Source organism: Bombina bombina, unplaced genomic scaffold (assembly GCF_027579735.1).
Source record: "Bombina bombina isolate aBomBom1 unplaced genomic scaffold, aBomBom1.pri scaffold_2010, whole genome shotgun sequence".
Lineage (NCBI taxonomy): Eukaryota > Metazoa > Chordata > Amphibia > Anura > Bombinatoridae > Bombina > Bombina bombina.
In genome coordinates this window covers 22,345-43,811 of record NW_026511107.1, presented here as the reverse complement: position 1 = coordinate 43,811, position 21,467 = coordinate 22,345, and the positions used below count along the sequence as shown (strand labels likewise).

Sequence of the window (21,467 nt, the reverse complement as noted above, 5' to 3'; positions counted from 1 at the left end):
TGGCTGTAAACCAGTTAACTACTCAGCCACAACATATTTCAACTAGTAGATATATATCAATATACAAACCCTTCACAAGGGTAGCAGGTCCCACTAGGTCCCTGGATAACTCAGTCCTTCCTTGTACTTGTCCTAAGAATATACATGTAGCCCTCAGTTTACGCTGGGGTTAGGTTCCAGAAGGAATGGTTGTAAATCAAAACCGTTGTAATTGAAACCCAGTTTATAATGTAAGTCAATGGGAAGTGAGAGAGTTAGGTTTCAGGCCCCTCTCAAAATTGACATAAGTAACACCTAATACATTATTTTTAAAGCTTTGAAATGAAGACTATAAATGCTAAACAGCATTAAAAACCTAATTAAGTAATCACACAACAGATTGTGCATCATCAAACTAAGTTTAATGAACAAAAAAAACATTTTTACTTGCATTTTTCTGCAAACAGTTCTCTGCATTGTTAGCATGTTAGATAATATTGGGTCTGCACCAATTCTATACATTTCAATCTGGAGTGACTGATTAATAGGCAATTAGGCACCCTCACCTCAAGCAGCTGGGCAGGAAGATAATAAGGAAGTGGCTGCTAGATCTTGTTGCTCCATAGCTAAGGTCTGTTCTGTGTACACAGATTAATTTCAATCTGCTAAATTGCATAACTTTGCTGCAACACAAGTTGACAGCTTCACCTACTGGCTATTTTAATTAGTGCACTGCTTTTCAATGCTTTTCAATAGCAGCCACAAAAAAGGTTGTTAATCTGAAATGGCGCAAATTGAACCGGAGTAAACCGAGGGCCACCAGTATATGAAAGGACTTACCCTCCAGGGTCTTCTACTGTGGAGCAGTCACAGCAGCTCCAGGTCTGTTAGCCTCATCCGACCACTACAAGAAAAGCAGAGTAACCAACCCTGGTTTTCTATAGAGGGGTTAGCATTATATTGTTGGAGTTAAAGTAAGGACAACCTCACCGACCTCCAACAGCTAATAGCCACCATTACTCTTACTAAAGAGGATTACATGGACACAGCATTACCCCAATCCTTGTTTGCAGGGGAAAGTATCCATTAAAGGATTAATTACTTTATTTTCTTCAGACACCATCTTCGCACACAGGCAATGAATGACTGGGGGTTTATGGGAAGTGGGAGTGATACTTAACAGCTTTGCTGGGGTGTTCTTTGCCTCCTCCTGGTGGCGAGGAGTTTAATTCTCATTAGTAATTGAATGGATTTGTGGACTCTCCATGCCATTGGAAAGAAATGTACTACTCATGTGAAATTCAAACTAAGTGCTTTTGCATTTTCTTTTTATTATGTATTTATTGATTATGCTATTCCAATGTGTTTAGTGGTCCTTTAAGTTGATAGAACATAATAGGTTATCTTTCGAATAGGATCACACTTAAAGTGATAGTAAAGTTTAATGAATAAGTGCCCGGTATCTAAAAATAATCTTAAAAACAGGGGGAACTTTAATTCATTAAACTTTACAATGAAGCTTCTTTTTTAAAATACTTACCTTTGCTTTATTGAAAACAGACTGGCGATCCTTGTTGCGTGCCCCCTTTGGCATCCAGCTTGTGAGGCACGCAATGATTGGAGGAAGCCGGATTCGTCATCAATATGCTAAATACAGTAGGAGATGGGGGCAGAGGATTGCTGGTTTGTTTTCCATAAAGCAAAGGTAAGTATTTTAAAAGAAGCTTCATTGTAAAGTTTAATTAATTAAAGTGGCCCTGTTTTTAAGATTATTTTTAAATATTGGGAACTCATTCATTAAACTTTACAATCACTGTAAGTAATATTGTAGTATTTTTAAAGTCTTTAAATCCTAACAGTTTCAAATTTTGCGACATTACTTTTCTATTTCTTTTGTGCTAGTTGTCAATTTAAAAAGGAGAGGTTCTTTTATTAAATTCTCGCTTTAAAGTTTAAAGTTTTGTCTTTGATTAACACCTATATTCTTACACCTTGCTAGAATTACAGTAGTTACCTGCAGACGCCACAACTATAGTTTCCATGTCCTCCACTGCAATAGTTTGACAAATCCTCTTCATCTTTACAGTCACAGTTACAAAGAGGCTCCACATCCACCTTCACTTCGTCATTGAAGCCCAACACCTTAAGGTGGAAACTCTGCATCCCCTCCTGACACATCTTTTTATCCATTGTCAGAGTTATCTCAAAATCAATCTACAGGGAAGATAAATAACTCTGTGGCATTATATCTGTGAGCTATAATGTTTAGGTATATAATCTAGTCTACACTGAGTGGAACGACTGAGTAAATTATCACACACGCTATACATACATACAGATCACACACACTATACATACATACAGATCACACACACTATACATACATACAGATCACACACACTATACATACATACAGATCACACACACTATACATACATACAGATCACACACACTATACATACATACAGATCACACACACTATACATACATATCACACACACTATACATACATACAGATCACACACACTATACATACATACAGATCACACACACTATACATACATACAGATCACACACACTATACATACATACAGATCACACACACTATACATACATATCACACACACTATACATACATACAGATCACACACACTATACATACAGATCACACACACTATACATACATACATATCACACACACTATACATAGATACAGATCACACACACTATACATACATATCACACACACTATACATAGATACAGATCACACACACTATACATACATATCACACACACTATACATAGATACAGATCACACACACTATACATACAGATCACACACACTATACATACATACAGATCACATACACTATACATACATACAGATCACACACACTATACATACATATCACACACACTATACATACATACAGATCACACACACTATACATACATACAGATCACACACACTATACATACATACAGATCACACACACTATACATACATATCACACACACTATACATACATACAGATCACACACACTATACATACATACAGATAACACACACTATACATACAGATCACACACACTATACATACATACAGATCACACACACTATACATACATACAGATCACACACACTATACATACAGATCACACACACTATACATACATACAGATCACACACACTATACATACAGATCACACACACTATACATACAGATCACACACACTATACATACATACAGATCACACACACTATACATACATACAGATAACACACACTATACATACATACAGATCACACACACTATACATGCATACAGATCACACACACTATACATACATACAGATCACACACACTATACATACATACAGATCACACACACTATACATACATACAGATCACACACACTATACATACATACAGATCACACACACTATACATACATACAGATCACACACACTATACATAGATACAGATCACACACACTATACATAGATACAGATCACACACACTATACATACATACAGATCACACACACTATACATACATACAGATAACACACACTATACATACATACAGATCACACACACTACACATACATACAGATCACACACACTATACATACATACATATCACACACATTATACATACATACAGATCACACACACTATACATACATACAGATCACACACACTATACATACATACATATCACACACACTATACATACATACAGATCACACACACTATACATGCATACAGATCACACACACTATACATACATACAGATCACACACACTATACATACATACAGATCACACACACTATACATAGATACAGATCACACACACTATACATACATACAGATCACACACACTATACATACATACAGATCACACACACTATACATACATACAGATCACACACACTATACATACATACAGATCACACACACTATACATACAGATCACACACACTATACATACAGATCACACACACTATACATACATACAGATCACACACACTATACATACATACAGATCACACACACTATACATACAGATCACACACACTATACATACAGATCACACACACTATACATACAGATCACACACACTATACATACATACAGATCACACACACTATACATACATACAGATCACACACACTATACATACATACAGATCACACACACTATACATACATACAGATCACACACACTATACATACATACAGATCACATACATAAACACATACATGCACACACGCAGGGCCGGATTTACATTTCAGGTGCCTGTAAGCACAAAAACCTGAAGCCCCCCCCCCCCCCCCCTCACAAAACAAAATGAAAAAAACTGAGGACATTTTTTGTTATTATTATTTAGGACAACTAAAAATAAATATTAGATGTAAAACATTAAAGCTTAAGGTAACGAGGTAAGCTCAGTATTACCTTGAAATCTGTGCAAAATCACAAAAAAGAACATATAAACTTCGTAAATAACTTGACATCAGCAGCTAGGTCCCAGCTCAGGAACCAACCTGGGTATTCTTTTCAACAAAGGATACATTTTTGGAGTTTTGCGTGGTATGTGTCAGATTTGGCTCTTTTTTCTCCACTTTTTTGTGTCATACCAATACAAACAAAATAAATAAACATAAGAATGTCTAAACATTTGTGATTGCAACAATTTTCTGGGCGAAGTGGTGCATTATCTGACAGAAATGCAGGGGTGCCAATATTTTTGGCCATGACTGTATGTATATATATATATATATATATATATATATATATATATATATATATATATATATCACCTGTAAGAGCATGTATGACATACCTTTTGGTTGTATACATATACTAATTAACGGCTAGATTTAGAGTTTTGTCGGTAACGACCCGCGTAGCTAACGCATGCTTTTTCCCCCCCGCACCTTTTAAATACCGCTGGTATTTAGAGTTCACAGAATGGCTGCGTTTTCAGTGCGTTAGGCTCCAAAAAGGGAGCGTAGAGCATAATTTACCGCCACTGCAACTCTCGATACCAGCGGTGCTTACGGACGCGGCCAGCTTCAAAAACGTGCTTGTGCACGATTCCCCCATAGGAAACAATGGGGCTGTTTGAGCTGAAAAAAAAACCTAACACCTGCAAAAAAGCAGCGTTCAGCTCCTAACGCAGCCCCATTGTTTCCTATGGGGAAACACTTCCTAAGTCTGCACCTTACACCCTAACGTGTACCCCGAGTCTAAACACCCCTAACCTTACACTTATTAACCCCTAATCTGCCGCCCCCGCTATCGCTGACCCCTGCATATTATTATTAACCCCTAATCTGCCGCTCTGTACACCGCCGCAACCTACGTTATCCCTATGTACCCCTAATCTGCTGCCCCTAACACCGCCGACCCCTATATTTTATTTATTAACCCCTAATCTAACGCCCCCAACGTCGCCTCCACCTACCTACAATAATTAACCCCTAATCTGCCGACCGCACCGAACCGCTACTCTAATAAATGTATTAACCCCTAAAGCTGTCTAACCCTAACACCCCCCTAAGTTAAATATAATTTAAATCTAACTAAATAAATTAACTCTTATTAAATAAATTATTCCTATTTAAAGCTAAATACTTACCTGTAAAATAAATCCTAATATAGCTACAATATAAATTATAATTATATTGTAGCTATTTTAGGATTAATATTTATTTTACAGGCAACTTTGTATTTATTTTAACCAGGTACAATAGCTATTAAATAGTTAATAACTATTTAATAGCTACCTAGTTAAAATAATTACAAAATTACCTGTAAAATAAATCCTAACCTAAGTTACAATTAAACCTAACACTACACTATCAATAAATAAATTAAATAAACTACCTACAATTATCTACAATTAAACCTAACACTACACTATCAATAAATTAATTAAATACAATACCTGCAAATAAATACAATGAAATAAACTAACTAAAGTACAAAAAATAAAAAAGAACTAAGTTACAAAAAATAAAAAAATATTTACAAACATTAGAAAAATATTACAACAATTTTAAACTAATTACACCTACTCTAAGCCCCCTAATAAAATAACAAAGACCCCCAAAATAAAAAAAATGCCCTACCCTATTCTAAAATTAAAAAAGAAAAGCTCTTTTACCTTACCAGCCCTGAAAAGGGCCCTTTGCGGGGCATGCCCCAAAGAATTCAGCTCTTTTGCCTGTAAAAAAAAAACATTCAATACCCCCCCCCCAACATTACAACCCACCACCCACATACCCCTAATCTAACCCAAACCCCCCTTAAATAAACCTAACACTAAGCCCCTGAAGATCTCCCTACCTTGTCTTCACCACGCCGGGTTCACCGATCGATCCAGAAGAGCCTCCGATGTCTTGATCCAAGCCCAAGCGGGGGGCTGAAGATGTCCATGATTCGGCTGAAGTCTTCATCCAAGCGGGAGCTGAAGAGGTCCATGATCCGACTGAAGTCTTCTATCAAGCGGCATCTTCAATCTTCTTTCTTCCGGATCCATGTAGTTCATCCCGCCGACGCGGAACATCCATCTTCACCGACGACTTCCCGACGAATGACGGTTCCTTTAAGGGACATCATCCAAGATGGCGTCCCTCGAATTCCGATTGGCTGATAGGATTCTATCAGCCAATCGGAATTAAGGTAGGAAAATTCTGATTGGCTGATGGAATCAGCCAATCAGATTCAAGTTCAATCCGATTGGCTGATCCGATCAGCCAATCAGATTGAGCTTGCATTCTATTGGCTGTTCCGATCAGCCAATAGAATGCAAGCTCAATCTGATTGGCTGATCGGATCAGCCAATCGGATTGAACTTGAATCTGATTGGCTGATTCCATCAGCCAATCAGAATTTTCCTACCTTAATTCCGATTGGCTGATAGAATCCTATCAGCCAATCGGAATTCGAGGGACGCCATCTTGGATGACGTCCCTTAAAGGAACCGTCATTCGTCGGGAAGTCGTCGGTGAAGATGGATGTTCCGCGTCGGCGGGATGAACTACATGGATCCGGAAGAAAGAAGATTGAAGATGCCACTTGATAGAAGACTTCAGTCGGATCATGGACCTCTTCAGCTCCCGCTTGGATGAAGACTTCAGCCGGATCATGGACATCTTCAGCCCCCCGCATGGGCTTGGATCAAGACATCGGAAGCTCTTCTGGATCGATCGGTGATCCCGGCGTGGTGAAGACAAGGTAGGGAGATCTTCAGGGGCTTAGTGTTAAGTTTATTTAAGGGGGGTTTGGGTTAGATTAGGGGTATGTGGGTGGTGGGTTGTAATGTTGGGGGGGGGTATTGTATGTTTTTTTTTTGCAGGCAAAAGAGCTGAATTCTTTGGGGCATGCCCCGCAAAGGGCCCTTTTCAGGGCAGGTAAGGTAAAAGAGCTTTCCTATTTTAATTTTAGAATAGGGTAGGGCATTTTTTTATTTTGGGGGTCTTTGTTATTTTATTAGGGGGCTTAGAGTAGGTGTAATTAGTTTAAAATTGTTGTAATATTTTTCTAATGTTTGTAAATATTTTTTTATTTTTTGTAACTTAGTTCTTTTTTATTTTTTGTACTTTAGTTAGTTTATTTCATTGTATTTATTTGTAGGTATTGTATTTAATTAATTTATTGATAGTGTAGTGTTAGGTTTAATTGTAGATAATTGTAGGTAGTTTATTTAATTTATTTATTGATAGTGTAGGGTTTAATTGTAACTTAGGTTAGGATTTATTTTACAGGTAATTTTGTAATTATTTTAACTAGGTAACTATTAAATAGTTATTAACTATTTAATAGCTATTGTACCTGGTTAAAATAATTACAAAGTTGCCTGTAAAATAAATATTAATCCTAAAATAGCTACAATATAATTATAATTTATATTGTAGCTATATTAGGGTTTATTTTACAGGTAAGTATTTAGCTTTAAATAGGAATAATTTATTTAATAAGAGTTAATTTATTTGTTAGATTTAAATTATATTTAACTTAGGGGGGGTGTTAGTGTTAGGGTTAGACTTAGCTTTAGGGGTTAATACATTTATTATAGTAGCGGTGTGGTCCGGTCGGCAGATTAGGGGTTAATAATTGTAGGTAGGTGGAGGCGACGTTGGGGGGCGGCAGATTAGGGGTTAATAAATATAATATAGGGGTCGGCTGTGTTAGGGGCAGCAGATTAGGGGTACATAGGTATAATGTAGGTTGCGGCGGTGTACGGAGCGGCAGATTAGGGGTTAAAAAAAATATGCAGGTGTCAGCGATAGCGGGGGCGGCAGATTAGGGGTTAATAAATATTATGTAGGTGTCGGCGGTATTAGGGGCAGCAGATTAGGGGTACATATGTATAACGTAGGTGGCGGCGGTGTGCGGTCGGCAGATTAGGGGTTAAAAAATTTTAATAGAGTGGCGGCGATGTGGGGGGCCTCGGTTTAGGGGTACATAGGTCGTTTATGGGTGTTAGTGTACTTTAGAGCACAGTAGTTAAGAGCTTTATGAACCGGCATTAGCCCAGAAAGCTCTTAACTCCTGTTTTTTTCTGCGGCTGGAGTTTTGTCGTTAGATTTCTAACGCTCACTTCAGCCACGACTCTAAATACCGGCATTAGAAAGATCCCATTGAAAAGATAGGATACGCAATTGACGTAAGGGGATCTGCGGTATGGAAAAGTCGCGGCTGCAAAGTGAGCGTTAGACCCTTTCCTGACTGACTCTAAATACCAGCGGTAGCCCAAAACCAGCGTTAGGAGCCTCTAACGCTGGTTTTGACGGCTATCGCCAAACTCTAAATCTAGCGGTCTGTATTTTAAACCTTCTCATCTTCCATTCAAGGTATATATGGGCTTTCATTAAGAATGTTGTGGCCATAATATTGCACCCTCAATGTTGTCAATAAAAAGTGCTTACTTGATAAATGCTTGGTAATAAAATATCACAGCCAGCAGTATTGTCATTGCACAATTCACACTGATTTGGTGGAATCATATGTTATGTCTTTTATTTTGCAATTTATTGTAACCCATCCAAGTGTGTAACACTAACCTTAACCTAATAATAACCCTAACCCCATCTAGCGATATTTGATAGATTTTACTGGCCACATTATTTTTTCCTCCATGATGTTGTATCCTAGTTACCTATTGGAAGTAGTAATATGGCTCCTTTTGATTTTCAGCATTATGTGGCAGCAGTATTTGCAACTATGTTACACATGTAGTGCTGAAGAAATGTGCATGCTACTGAGCCTATTTTAGTATGATGACATGCAAAGGACCTATGTTGCAAGAAAGAATACCAACAGAACAATGTAAATTCATTAAAGGGGCAGTTTACTCAACAGTGTTCTCCCCTTTGATTTGTCCCCAATGATCCACTTCACCTTCTGGAGTGTATTAAATTGTTTACAAGTATTTCCTTTACCCTTATATTGGAATTTGAAATAGTTGATTTAGCCTGTGGTATCCCCAATTATTCTGAAAGTTTCTGTCCTTAGGCCCAAGCTATAGATAAACTGTGTAAACACAGCCAGCAGAAGAAGTTACACTCCCAGTGGGGTATAAGGTAATAAAATGTTAATTTTCCAAGTATTGGTCTTTGGTTTACAGACAGATATAAGATAAATAAGCATGTATATGTGATAAAGTAATGAGAACTGATGATACCTACAAGCTTAAAGAGACATGAAACCCAATTTTTTTCTTTCATGGTTCAAATAGAGAATCCAATTTTAAACAACTTTCCAGTTTAAGTATATTATTTAATTTGCTTCCTTCTCTTGTTATCCTTTGCTGAAAGGTTTATCTATGAAAGCTCAGGAGCAGTAAGGAACCTAGGTTCTAGCTGCTGATTGGTGGCTGCATGTATATACTGATTGTCATTGGCTCACTCATGTGTTCAGTCAGCATTGCTGCTCATTCAACAAAGCATACTAAGAGAATGAAGAAAAAATGATAATATGGTCAAATTAGAAAGTTGCTTAAAATGTCATGCTCTATCTGAATCACGAAAGAAAAAAAAAAATTGGGTTTAATATCCCTTTAACCCACTTTATGAGGTTGTGGCTTCAAAACACAAAACCAGCTTTTATATACACAAATAAACCTTAAAAAGCAAATTATCAAACATTTTATACTCTTCAGTTTGTAAAAAAAAGTTATTGGAAACACATTAAATAAAAAACAATTTTACAGTACACTGTCCTTTTAAAGTTTAATTTCGCCTGCCGTGCCCCATTCAGCCACGCAAACACAACGCTAAATGAAAAGCTCAAACATTGTTGTAAAAGGAACCTTAGGAAGTAAACCTAATGCAGTTTAACAGCCTCACACCTTGCACATCTGAAGTTAAAGCTCAGATTTTACATGGGATTAACTTGTGTATAATATAAAGATAATGTTTGCTTTCCTTGCCTACCGCTTGGTTGATTCGGACATCAGAACACTCTGCTGTTAGCTGCCCGTATGAAGTAGCGCTGCTGCAGTGGGAGTCATACGTTATATGAAGTCCCTTAGGAAGATTCACATGAACAAGGTTCACTGTGGATGATAAATTCTGGGCAGAAAACAAAACAGGGATGGTTGTCTTTACATTTGTAAGTAAATACAGGCATTGAGGCAAACTAGGTACAGCAAAAGCTAATTCATTTCACAGTATCAAAAATATATATTAAAGAGACATATAAATCATATTTTTTTTTTAATTAAGAACACATATCATACTGATATATATATATATATATACAAATAATTTATAAAATAACAGAGCCTATATTCTCAAAAAGTAAAGAGGTATTACATTAAGAAATGTATTTTGTTAACAATATTAAACTTAAAGGGATATTCCGGTCAAAATATATATATTCTCAGTGCACCAGCATTTAAAATACTACAGCTGTTCAGAGCACCAGTGGGGTTTGCATTATGTCAGCAATTAACAAATTGAGTCATTAACAGATGGTACAATCACCTTAGGCTCTCTGATTAAGTGCTGTGTTTTAAATGCTGGTGCACGGTGCATACTTAAATACACATTTGAAACAGCTATAGCTTTTTGTTAGAAGCATTTTTGCTAATACATGTATATTACAATAATGCTTCTATTCAAATCGGAAATGCATCCATGTGAATTCCAGTTTTGGCTACAATATCCCTTTAAGAGGAGAATGTTATCACTTCAAATATGAGGACATTGAAGAGTTGATTTTATATATACACACATATATATGAGAGAGAGAGATTTACATTTAGTTGTTCGCTATAATTGTTGCATTGTTTTTATATACGGTACCAACATGTGTAATACTGATAAATGCCAGCAGGGAGCATCTGAGCTCACATGGTACATTTTTAGCTGCTACCCACAGTGCAAATATTGTATATTATCTCTAAAACCTAGTGATAATATAATAAATAAAAAATAACTATTAAGTTATGAATAAATACATCTATATCATCTGTATTTTATAACACTATTTATGATGATAATTAGCCATTGTAAATATAAAAAAAACATGTTGGAATTCTTGTATTCAGTGGTAACCTCTCAGGATTATAATGGTAAAAATGCCCAAAGTATTTCTACTGTAAGCAGCAAACAAAAATACTCTATTTATTTTCTTTCATGATTTAGATAGAGCATACAATTTTAAGCAACATTCAAATGTACTTATAATATCAAATTTGCTTCACTCTCTTGACATTCTTCGTTGAATGCGCAATAATGCACCACTGGGAGCTAGCTAAGTGCAGCCACCAATCAGCAACTAATTCCCAGTAGTGCATTGTTCCTCCTGACCATACCTAGGTATGCTTTTCAGCAAAGAATGCCAAGAGAATGAAGCAAAAGTTGATTTAAAAATGTATTCTCTATCTGAACCATGAAATATTTTTTGGGTTTCATGTCCCTTTAAGCAATGTTAATTTTGCCAACATTCTGTGAATTTCCTACTTGCTGATTTAATCCGTGTTGTTTTATTACAGTTTCCATTTATAACAATACAGGGCGGCGTGCACACTGGAAGTCAGATTACACTTACACCTCTCTTATATATTGCTTTGCACAGGGACAATTCTGTAAGATCATTCATCTGAGCAACCGTTAGGGTGGTAAGAGTTTAAAGAACAATTTCTAAGAATGGCATGTGAACAATAAGCTAATTATACTGTATACTGTAAACATATAAAGATTGCCTACAAGTACAATATATATAAGAACTAGGGGTATTCAGCTAGAGGAGGAGTGAAGTGAGACTTCTGAGATCAAAATATAGATTGCCGTAGCCTTAGTTGGAATGGAGCCAAAGTACAGATCCCTATTGGTCAGCATTGTTTATGGTGAAACAACGGCTACAGCAGCATGAATTTGAAGCAATGGAGGGGACAAAGGGACAAGTACAAACCTATGTGTCATACAGCTGTGAAGCTTCACAGACAAGGGTAATATTTGTTTATTTTGTTTCTCTGTAAACATTGCTAGTTACACTGATGATGGCATTTGTCATTAGCTGTTTCATGTAATAAACTTGTGATTTTTCTTAGAGTGTGTGTAATTCCTTTTGGAGAGTGTGCTTGTTAAGACAAACATTTTAGGAAAAGCGGGTCAATCCAAATAAGAACTTTTTTGTGTGTAAATATCTGTAATTTGACACTTGCAATTATAAAATGTATCAATATTATATATAAATATTGCACATGCCATGCATTATTGCTATTGGTTATATGAAATAACCTGCATACATCAGATGTTAAATAATCATTAGTAAATTAATCATCTGTCAGGTTTTACGTCTGCTCTGGACGGATATATTGTCCCTGAATATGGTCTCTGAAAGTGCCATAATAGGCACTTTTTTTAGAGGATTGATTTCTGTCTCTGCTGCAGTAAGGCGTGCTGTACCTTTAAGGAGGACTGGAAGATCAATTAGGCCTTAAAGGGACGTGAAACACAACCTTTTTTTTACTTCATGAAAAGAACATGCAATTTGAAACAACTTTCCAATTTACTTCTGTTATCTAATTTGCTTCATTTGCTTGATATCCTTTGTTGAAAAGCATATCTAAATATGCTCTGTAGCTGCTGATTGGTGGCTGCACATAGATGCTTTTGTGTGATTAGCTCACCCATGTGCAGTGCAATTTCTTCAACAAAGGGTACCTAAAGAATGAACCAAATTTGATAATAGAAGTAAATAGGAAATGTTGTTTAAAATTGTATTCTCTACCCGATTCCTGAAAGAAATTTTTTGGGTTTCATGTCCCTTTAACTGTAGCAGTCTATATTAGCTATGTGTTCGCGGCATGATGCTGCTTGTGTATTGAGTTTTCTCACCTTTACTCTGGCAGTTTGTTGTTTGACTATACCAGTTTAATTTTGTCTTCCCCTGACATAACTTTTTGTATTAACCCCTTTTTTTGGATTGACTTGGTATTCGACTATAACTTGTTTTTGGACCCTGCATTTGTTTTATGATTCTGTACTGCTTTTCCAAGCTTGTCTTCGTCTGGATAGCGAGACCAAACTTTAACTAAGGTATGTTCTCCTTTAGTATTTAGATTAATACATTTACAGTTAATCTCTAATAATTACTTATTATTATGCTTGTAGGTGCTGATTAAAATACTATAGAGAGTTTAGCATCTAAGTTTAGTTTCATTTTTGTCTTACTGCTAGCTCCTGCTTTTTTACTGTGTTAAATTTGCAGTGCACCGGTAAGGGTTTGTGGTGAGTTGGGCCTCTAAGCAGTTGATTAAAGCTTGTTATATTTTGGGACAACAATACTCCACCTGACACTGAGGAAGAGGTGGACTCAGCCAGGAAAATGGTTTACTGTTTGATACAGAAAGTCTCCTTGAGAAAACCTATGTAAAAATCCCACAATACACCTATATTTTATATTTTTTCCCTTTGTTTTTTTTATGTGCTTTCCAACTCAAAAGGAAAGTCTCTTGCAATCCCAGAAATATCATATACATAATAACTCTGTTTTTGTTGTATAATAATAAGATGGTTATAAATAAATATAGGTGTACACAATTACATGAAGACACTCTATCTAGTTATATAAAATCACAATGTGATGTCACTTATATTAAGAGTGATAGTAAAAGTAATAGCGATAGATGGTTAAAACCATAAAGTGAACAGTCAATTAGGTTGTCTCAAATAGAGACTAAATATCAAATGTGTAGTAAGCGGGAAATCTGGTAGGTATTACACTTACTAGAACAAACCTCAATCATATGAGGTAAGTTGCCGCCTCTTGTAAGTGTGAAACTTCCGTGGTCCTGGCGTGGTAGTGGTAGTAGAGCCAAGTGGTAGTGTCCTTCTCCTCTTAGAGTATGTGCCTTTCTCCTCTTAGAGTATGGACCTTCAGTCCATGCTTCAGCACAAATATTTTTAAATTTTATTTTTAAATTAGTTTTTTTTGTTTCTGACTTTCCGTCTGCCTGCTATGCATACCACATGGTTGACACATGATTGATACCTAGGGGGGGTCACAGATCATCTTAACCTATTGGTGCAGCTCAATGGGAACGGAAACTATTCCGATTGGCGGCACATTGGCTCCTGACTGCACGTGTAGTCTCCTTAATTGGCTTGTGATTGCACGTGTAGTCAGTGAGTGTGACAGCAGTGTGTTTGCAGCACAGGCAGTAGTCAATCGGACTCATCGAGCTCTGAGGGCGGCAACTTAAACGCTGAGCTGAAGTCAGAAGTCAAAGGGTTGTTTTTTGCAGCTAGCTCCCAGTAGTGCATTGCTGCTCCTGCTTTTGATATATGGATAGGAAGTGGAAGCTTAAAAATGCTTCATGAAGAAATGCAAATGTCTTTAATATTCCACCAAATATTCAGAAATTGTGTTCATCCCATCAACCTCATGCATCCCATTAAAATAGTAAGTAGCTATTGGTGGTGTTAAACTTTTTTTTTTAATTCTTTCACATACTTACTGTTACTTGAAAATATATTTTATTATATTATTATATAATTTATGTATGTGTCCGTATCTCTTAAAACAAGTTAGTTTAACCTCCTGTTTGCCAGTACAACTGAATTACTGTGTTGCGAAATGATGAAGGTCTAAAAAAGTGTGTCGCCAACATGAAAAGTTTGGAAAGCTCTGCGATAGAGGCTGGTGGTCTGTTCTCTTTGTGCTCCAGCTCCGCAGGTCCGGCACTCTATCGCTATTACTATTACTATCACTCTTAATATAAGTGACATCACATTGTGATTTTATATAACTAGATAGAGTGTCTTCATGTAATTGTGTACACCTATATTTATTTATAACCATCTTATTATTATTATTATTAGTGAGATCAGGGATTAGTCCCTAGGATAAGTGCTGTTTTCCCCTCTTTTTTCATACCAGTTTTTGTTTGTCAGGATTGCTCCACTCTCTTTTGAGTGGACAATGCCTTCACTCCCCCTGATTGACAGCTGCATTTCCAGGTTCCCTAACTCACATTCCAGTTAAACAGAAATACACAGCGCTAACTTTTATTGTGTTGGGTGCCCTCCCTCACAATTCAACTCCCCCCATATATATATATATATATATATATATATATATATATATGCCGCCACCAATCAGCAGCTAGAACCTAGGTTCTTTGCTGCTCCTGAGCTTTCCTAGATAAACCTTTCAGTAAAGGATAGCAAGAGAAGGAAACAAATTAAATAATATAAGTAAATTGAAAAGTTGTTTAAAATGTCACTTTACTGTCCCTTTAAGTGTGTTTCCAAAGTTGTTGCGGTTGCACTTGTTTTTCTGCTATGTAAGAGGTTCTCTTTCAGGTGCGAGATATCACATATTGGGCAACTCATATAAACTATGGATATTAAAGGGACACGAAACACAACATTTTTATTTCATAATTCAAACAGAGCATACAATTTAAAAAAAAGTTTCCAATTTACTTCTATTATCAAATTTGCTTTGTTCTCATGTAATTCCTTTTGTTGAAGAGATATCTAGATAGGTAGAGTGCACATGTCTGCAGCACTACATAGCAGGAAATAGTGCTGCTATCTAGGGCCTTTGTACAATTCTTGTAAAACTGCTACTACATAGTACTGTAGACACGTGCACGCTCCTGAAACTACCATACTGCTTTTCAACAGAGGATAACAAGAAACAAATTTGGTAATAGAAGTAAATTGGAAAGTTGTTTAAAAATATATTCTCTATCTAAATCATGAAAGAAAAATATTGGGTTTATGTCATTTTAAAGGAAAGAAAGCCCACTTATCAAATCTATGGGAAATATTTGTAAAGCTGTGGTTAATTCATTTAAACATGATAGGCAACTTGCAAACATCACAAGCATCTATGAATCTAGGCCAATGTTTTTGAGTATGAATTCAAATGTGTTAGAAGAAGAGCTGTAGAGTTTAAGTTCAATCGCCCTAATTTTAAGTGACATATTTTCTTTTGGAACAAATCGATGTTACATGTTGGATAGTTAAAGGGACATTCCGGTCAAAATTTAAATGCACATAGATGAATTACATCTTTGAATAGAAACATATCTGCAATATACACGTATAGGAAAAAATATTTCTAGTAAAAGTTATTACTGTTTAAGTGTTAACATTTTTCTCTGCACGTGCAGGTGAAGCATAGCTAGATATTCTCAGTGCACCAGCAGTTTAAATATTGCAGCTGCTCAAAGCACCAGTGGGGCTTGTATCAAGTCAGCGATTAACAAATTGAGCAATTACCAGATAGTACAAGCACCTTAGGCTCACTGAGCACGTGCTGTGCTTAAAATGCTGGTGCACAGTGCATACTTAAATACACTTCTGAAACACTTTTGCTAATACATGTATATCACAAAAATGCTTTTATTCAAAACTGAAATAGATCCATGTGGATTCTAATTTTGGCTGGAATGTCCCTTTAAGTTAAGAGGCATAGCTTGTTTTCTTAAGACCCATTGTATACGGCTCGAGAGAAATATAAATACTCACATTATAAGCTTCAGAAATCAGATTTACCACATTGCTTGAATCTTCTTTTAATTCACCCACCACAGATTTTGGAATGAGTTCACTCAGTTGCTGTAAACATATGACAGATAGGAGAGCATAAAGATGTCACACAAGCTTCAGCAGCAGAACACCTACAGTGTTTTATTCATTTTAATATACACAAACGAACAACGTTAATAAAGCTGTGTGATTTACAATTTGAATACCGATATAAGAGTCAAAATAATGCACAAAAGTGCAAATCAAACAAATTCCCAGAGTAAAAGCAAAATCTTGGGACAAATTTGTTGGATGGTTTCTATTTGTTCTTGTTTTTAAAAAAATACTTTCTTCTCACATTCTGCGTAATTGTTGTATTAAACCTCTTATGTTCCAAAGAAAAAAAAACATATAGGGGCCTATTTATGAAAGATCTTGCGGACATGATCCGACAGTGCAGATCAGGTCCGCAAGACCTCGCTGAATGCAGAGAGCAATACACTCTCCGCATTTAACATTGCCCCAGCAGCTCACAAGAGCTGCTGGTGCAACGCCGCCTCCTGCCAGCAGGGAGGTGTCAATCAACCCGATCGTACTCGATCGGGTTGATTTCCGGCGATTCCTGTCCATCTAATCAGAGCAGGCGCGGACAGGGTTATTAAGCTGCGGTCTTTAGACCGCTGCTTCATAACTGGTGTTTCTGGCAAGTCTGAAGACTCGCCAGAAACACGGGCCCACAAGCTCCGTTCGGAGCTTTATAAATGGGCCCCATAGAGCTAGATTACAAGTGGCCAATGTTCAATTTTTTTGAGCACTAGGCGCAAATTTTTTTACCTGTACAAATTTTGGGAAAGTGACCAAAAAATGTGTGCACTGTCCTGCTGCACTAGAAAACATAATTACACACATACACAAACTCGCACATAGATATTCACACACTCAATCTCCCTCACATTCTCAAACACACACTCTCCCTTACCCACATACAGCCACTCTCCCTTACTCACACACACAGCCACTCTCCCTTACTCACACACACAAACACAGCCACTCTACCTCACACACACAACCACTCTCCCTCACACACACACACAGCCACTCCTCCCTCACACACACACATACATCCACTCTCCCTCTCACAGCCACTCTCCCTCACACACAGACACACAGCCACTTTCCCTCACACACACACACACATACACAATCACTCTCCCTCACACACACAGCCACTATCCCTCCCACTCACATACACACTCTCCTTCACATTCTCAAACACACACTCTCCCTTACCCACACACAGCCACTCTCCCTTACCAACACACAGCCACTCTCCCTCACACACACAGCCACTCCCACTCACACACACACAGCCACTCTCCCTCACACACACAGTCACTCTCCCACACACACACACACACACACACACACAGTCACTCTCCCTCACACACACACAGCCACTCTCCCTCACACACACACAGCCACTCACACACACACACACAGCCACAGTTAACCACAGCTCTGAGATCGCGGTAAGGATCGAAGCATAAATGGCAATTGCGCTAGCGCAATCGTGATTTCGCTAAACTTGTAATATCAGCACAATTAAAAAGACAATATCGCTTGCGCAAAACAGTTTTGTGCCTCACTTGTAATCTAGAGAAAAGCAGAAAGTCCAGCACACACTGTGGTAATACAGGTGGCCCTCTGTTTACAACGGTTCAATTTAAGCCGTTTCAGAATAACAACCTTTTTTTTCAGTCATGTGACTGCTATTGAAAAGCATTGAGAAGCAGTGCATTGATTAAAATAGCCAGTAGGCGGAGCTGTCTGCTTGTGTTGCAGCAAAGATATGCAAGCCAAGCAAGCTGAAATTAATTTGTGTAACTAGACCTGAGCTATCAAGCAGTTTTCAAAGGAACAAGATCTTCCTGTCTATAAATCAGTCCAGATTGAAATGTATAGAAAGAACTGTTTGCAGAAAAATGCAAGTAAAGTCTGTGTTGTGTGATTATTTTATTAGGTTTATAATGCAGTTTAGCAAATGTTTTTGTTCATTTAACTTAGTTTAATTATATATTCTGTGTTGTGTGATTATTTTATTAGGTTTAAAATGCTGCTTAGCATTTAAAGTCTTTATTTCAAAGCTTTAAAAATAATGTTTAGGTGTTACTTATGACAATTTTGAGAGGGGCCTGGAACCTAACTCCCTCACTTCCCATTGACTTACATTATAAATTGGGTTACAGTTTACAACGGTTTCGATTTACAACCATTCCTTCTGGAACCTAACCCCGGCGTAAACTGAGGGCTACCTGTATTGGGTGCAAGTTATAACAGGGCAATGCACAATCCTGTGTCAATATCCAAATGTTCAAAAAATAGCAGCACTCCAAAAGGTAATAATTACCAAATCTTTATTGCAGCCAAAAGCACAAAAAACAGCAGCAACGTTTCGGACTACATGTCCTTAATCATGCTATACATACATCACTTCCTCTTCCTCCCTATCTTATCACTTGTAATCTAGCACTTAGTGTAATTCGGCTGTATGTATAATGATTAAGGTGCACATCGGAGCTATAAAACATAAACTCTGTAAATAACTCATCTGGAAATGCAATCAGAACTAATCAAGCACTGGTATTTTGTATTTTTACAAATTGTTATAGTGGCACGCTGGTCATTCTGATCTATTTCTGCTTTATTTACATACTAACCTTATAGTTGTTTATTGTAAAAGCTGCTCACACTGTATCAAGCTTAAAGCGAATAAGATTAAGCCCATGACGTGAATACTGAGCCCCATGTACACTCACATACCTGGTATATAGAGATATAATTGCTGGTAACTGCAAATATAGGCTGAATGTTAGCTTCCGATAGGATCTGAGCAAGATGTCCCACTGATGGATAATCCTGTAAAGGACACATAGTTTAGTCCTGTAGCATGTCAGCACAAGGGATTGTACAATATCATTAACCATTTCTAATACTTCATTCAAATGACAAAATATCTAGTTTTCTCTTAAAATTGACCATTATTATGACCTGGCTTTAGATTTCAAAATGCTGTATATAGTTTGATCAGTGTGATTATAATATCATATCTGACTTTTGATATATGTTAGTTTATGTTTTCATTGTGAGTCTGTGTTAAACAGGGGTATGATCTTCATCATTCTCTGCTTGATTTGGGGTGTTCTATTGGTGACTTACGTATATGTGGCTCTGATAGTATTCACCATTGTCATTTAAATGGCAACGCCCATCGCTTGGAAGGTAAATTCCTCCTAATCTTCCATCCCCAGCAGTATGAAATACATCATCAGAAGCAAATACCAGCAGCCGAGAAACATTCCTCAGCCAATGTGACTCTGATGGAAAGATATGACAGGTTTGGATAGTACCATAGATACATGCAAAGCTCAAATGGATACTGCCACTTTAAAACAAATTAGGTTCATTTTAAGTAGAATAATACTAAATATGGTCTATGCATTGTATCCGCTATTTTACTTTAATTATGAATAGAGAAATAAAAAAAGTGTTTTATTGCTTATTACTTTTCAATATAACATAATTGCACTCACATACTCATAGGAGTGTAAAGTGCTCAATAAAATAACCAAGGGAGAACAGAAAGGCCACCTATATTGGCCTAGATTACAAGTGCAAATGTATTAGTGCTGCTTAGCATTAACACCGTTCAGGTTAAATAAATAGCGATCTTATTCTTGCTCTCATATTACAAGTTAAAAGTAAAATGGTAGTGTGCAAGCTAAAGCCTCAGTCGCACTAACATCTGAAGGACAGATAGCGCTGCCTTGCTAAATCCCTCACCTCATATGGGGGACGCTACAAAACTCTGTTCTGGCTTTCTCTGGAGTGCTAACCCGAAGGTGTATAAAGCCAAAGTGCCCTAAGCCAAACGTGTGATAAGATATAGATGAAATACACTCACTAGAGAATGTTATTTGTATATATATATATATATATATATATATATATATATATATATATATATATATGTATAACATTTTCTTCAGAGTGAAGAAACTTCAACTATTTAATTTAAAAAAAATAATTAAAAGTGGTGTTAACAGTGTTTTAACATAACATGGTATATGACAAGGAGCTGGACTGGGAAGGGTTCAGGCTATGGGCCGGATTTAATAAGCAGAGGATGCTGCTTAACTGTCTGAACTTTCTGGCTCGCCAGAAACGGCAGTTAAGAAGCAGCAGACATAAGACTATTGCTCCTTAACTTGTTCGCCACCTTTTTAAAAAGATTGGGATGATTGACACCCCCTGAATGTGCAGGGGGCGGCATTTCACTAGAAATGCTTGTGCAATGTTAAATGCCGACAGTGTATGCTGTCAGCATTTAATGATGCCGGGCAGACATGTCCGTCCTGCTTTTAATAAATTGACCCCTATGTGTGAATATGTGTATGTGTGTACATATGTATGTGCACACATA

General features: G+C 37.0%; 1 protein-coding gene across 1 annotated transcript in view; it reads right to left on the bottom strand.

Annotated features, from left to right (window-relative positions):
* Nucleotides 1-1,989: 1,989 nt before the first annotated feature.
* LOC128643608 (integrin beta-7-like) overlaps nt 1,990-21,467 on the bottom strand; it is a 36,916-nt gene continuing 17,438 nt past the window's right edge. Inside the window, exons 4-8 of the mRNA XM_053696451.1 lie at nt 20,204-20,359; nt 19,808-19,903; nt 16,988-17,077; nt 10,430-10,567; nt 1,990-2,193 (exon numbers count right to left, since the gene is read on the bottom strand). Coding sequence (XP_053552426.1) covers nt 1,990-2,193; nt 10,430-10,567; nt 16,988-17,077; nt 19,808-19,903; nt 20,204-20,359 — 684 coding nt within the window. The remainder of the gene's footprint in view (nt 2,194-10,429; nt 10,568-16,987; nt 17,078-19,807; nt 19,904-20,203; nt 20,360-21,467) is intronic.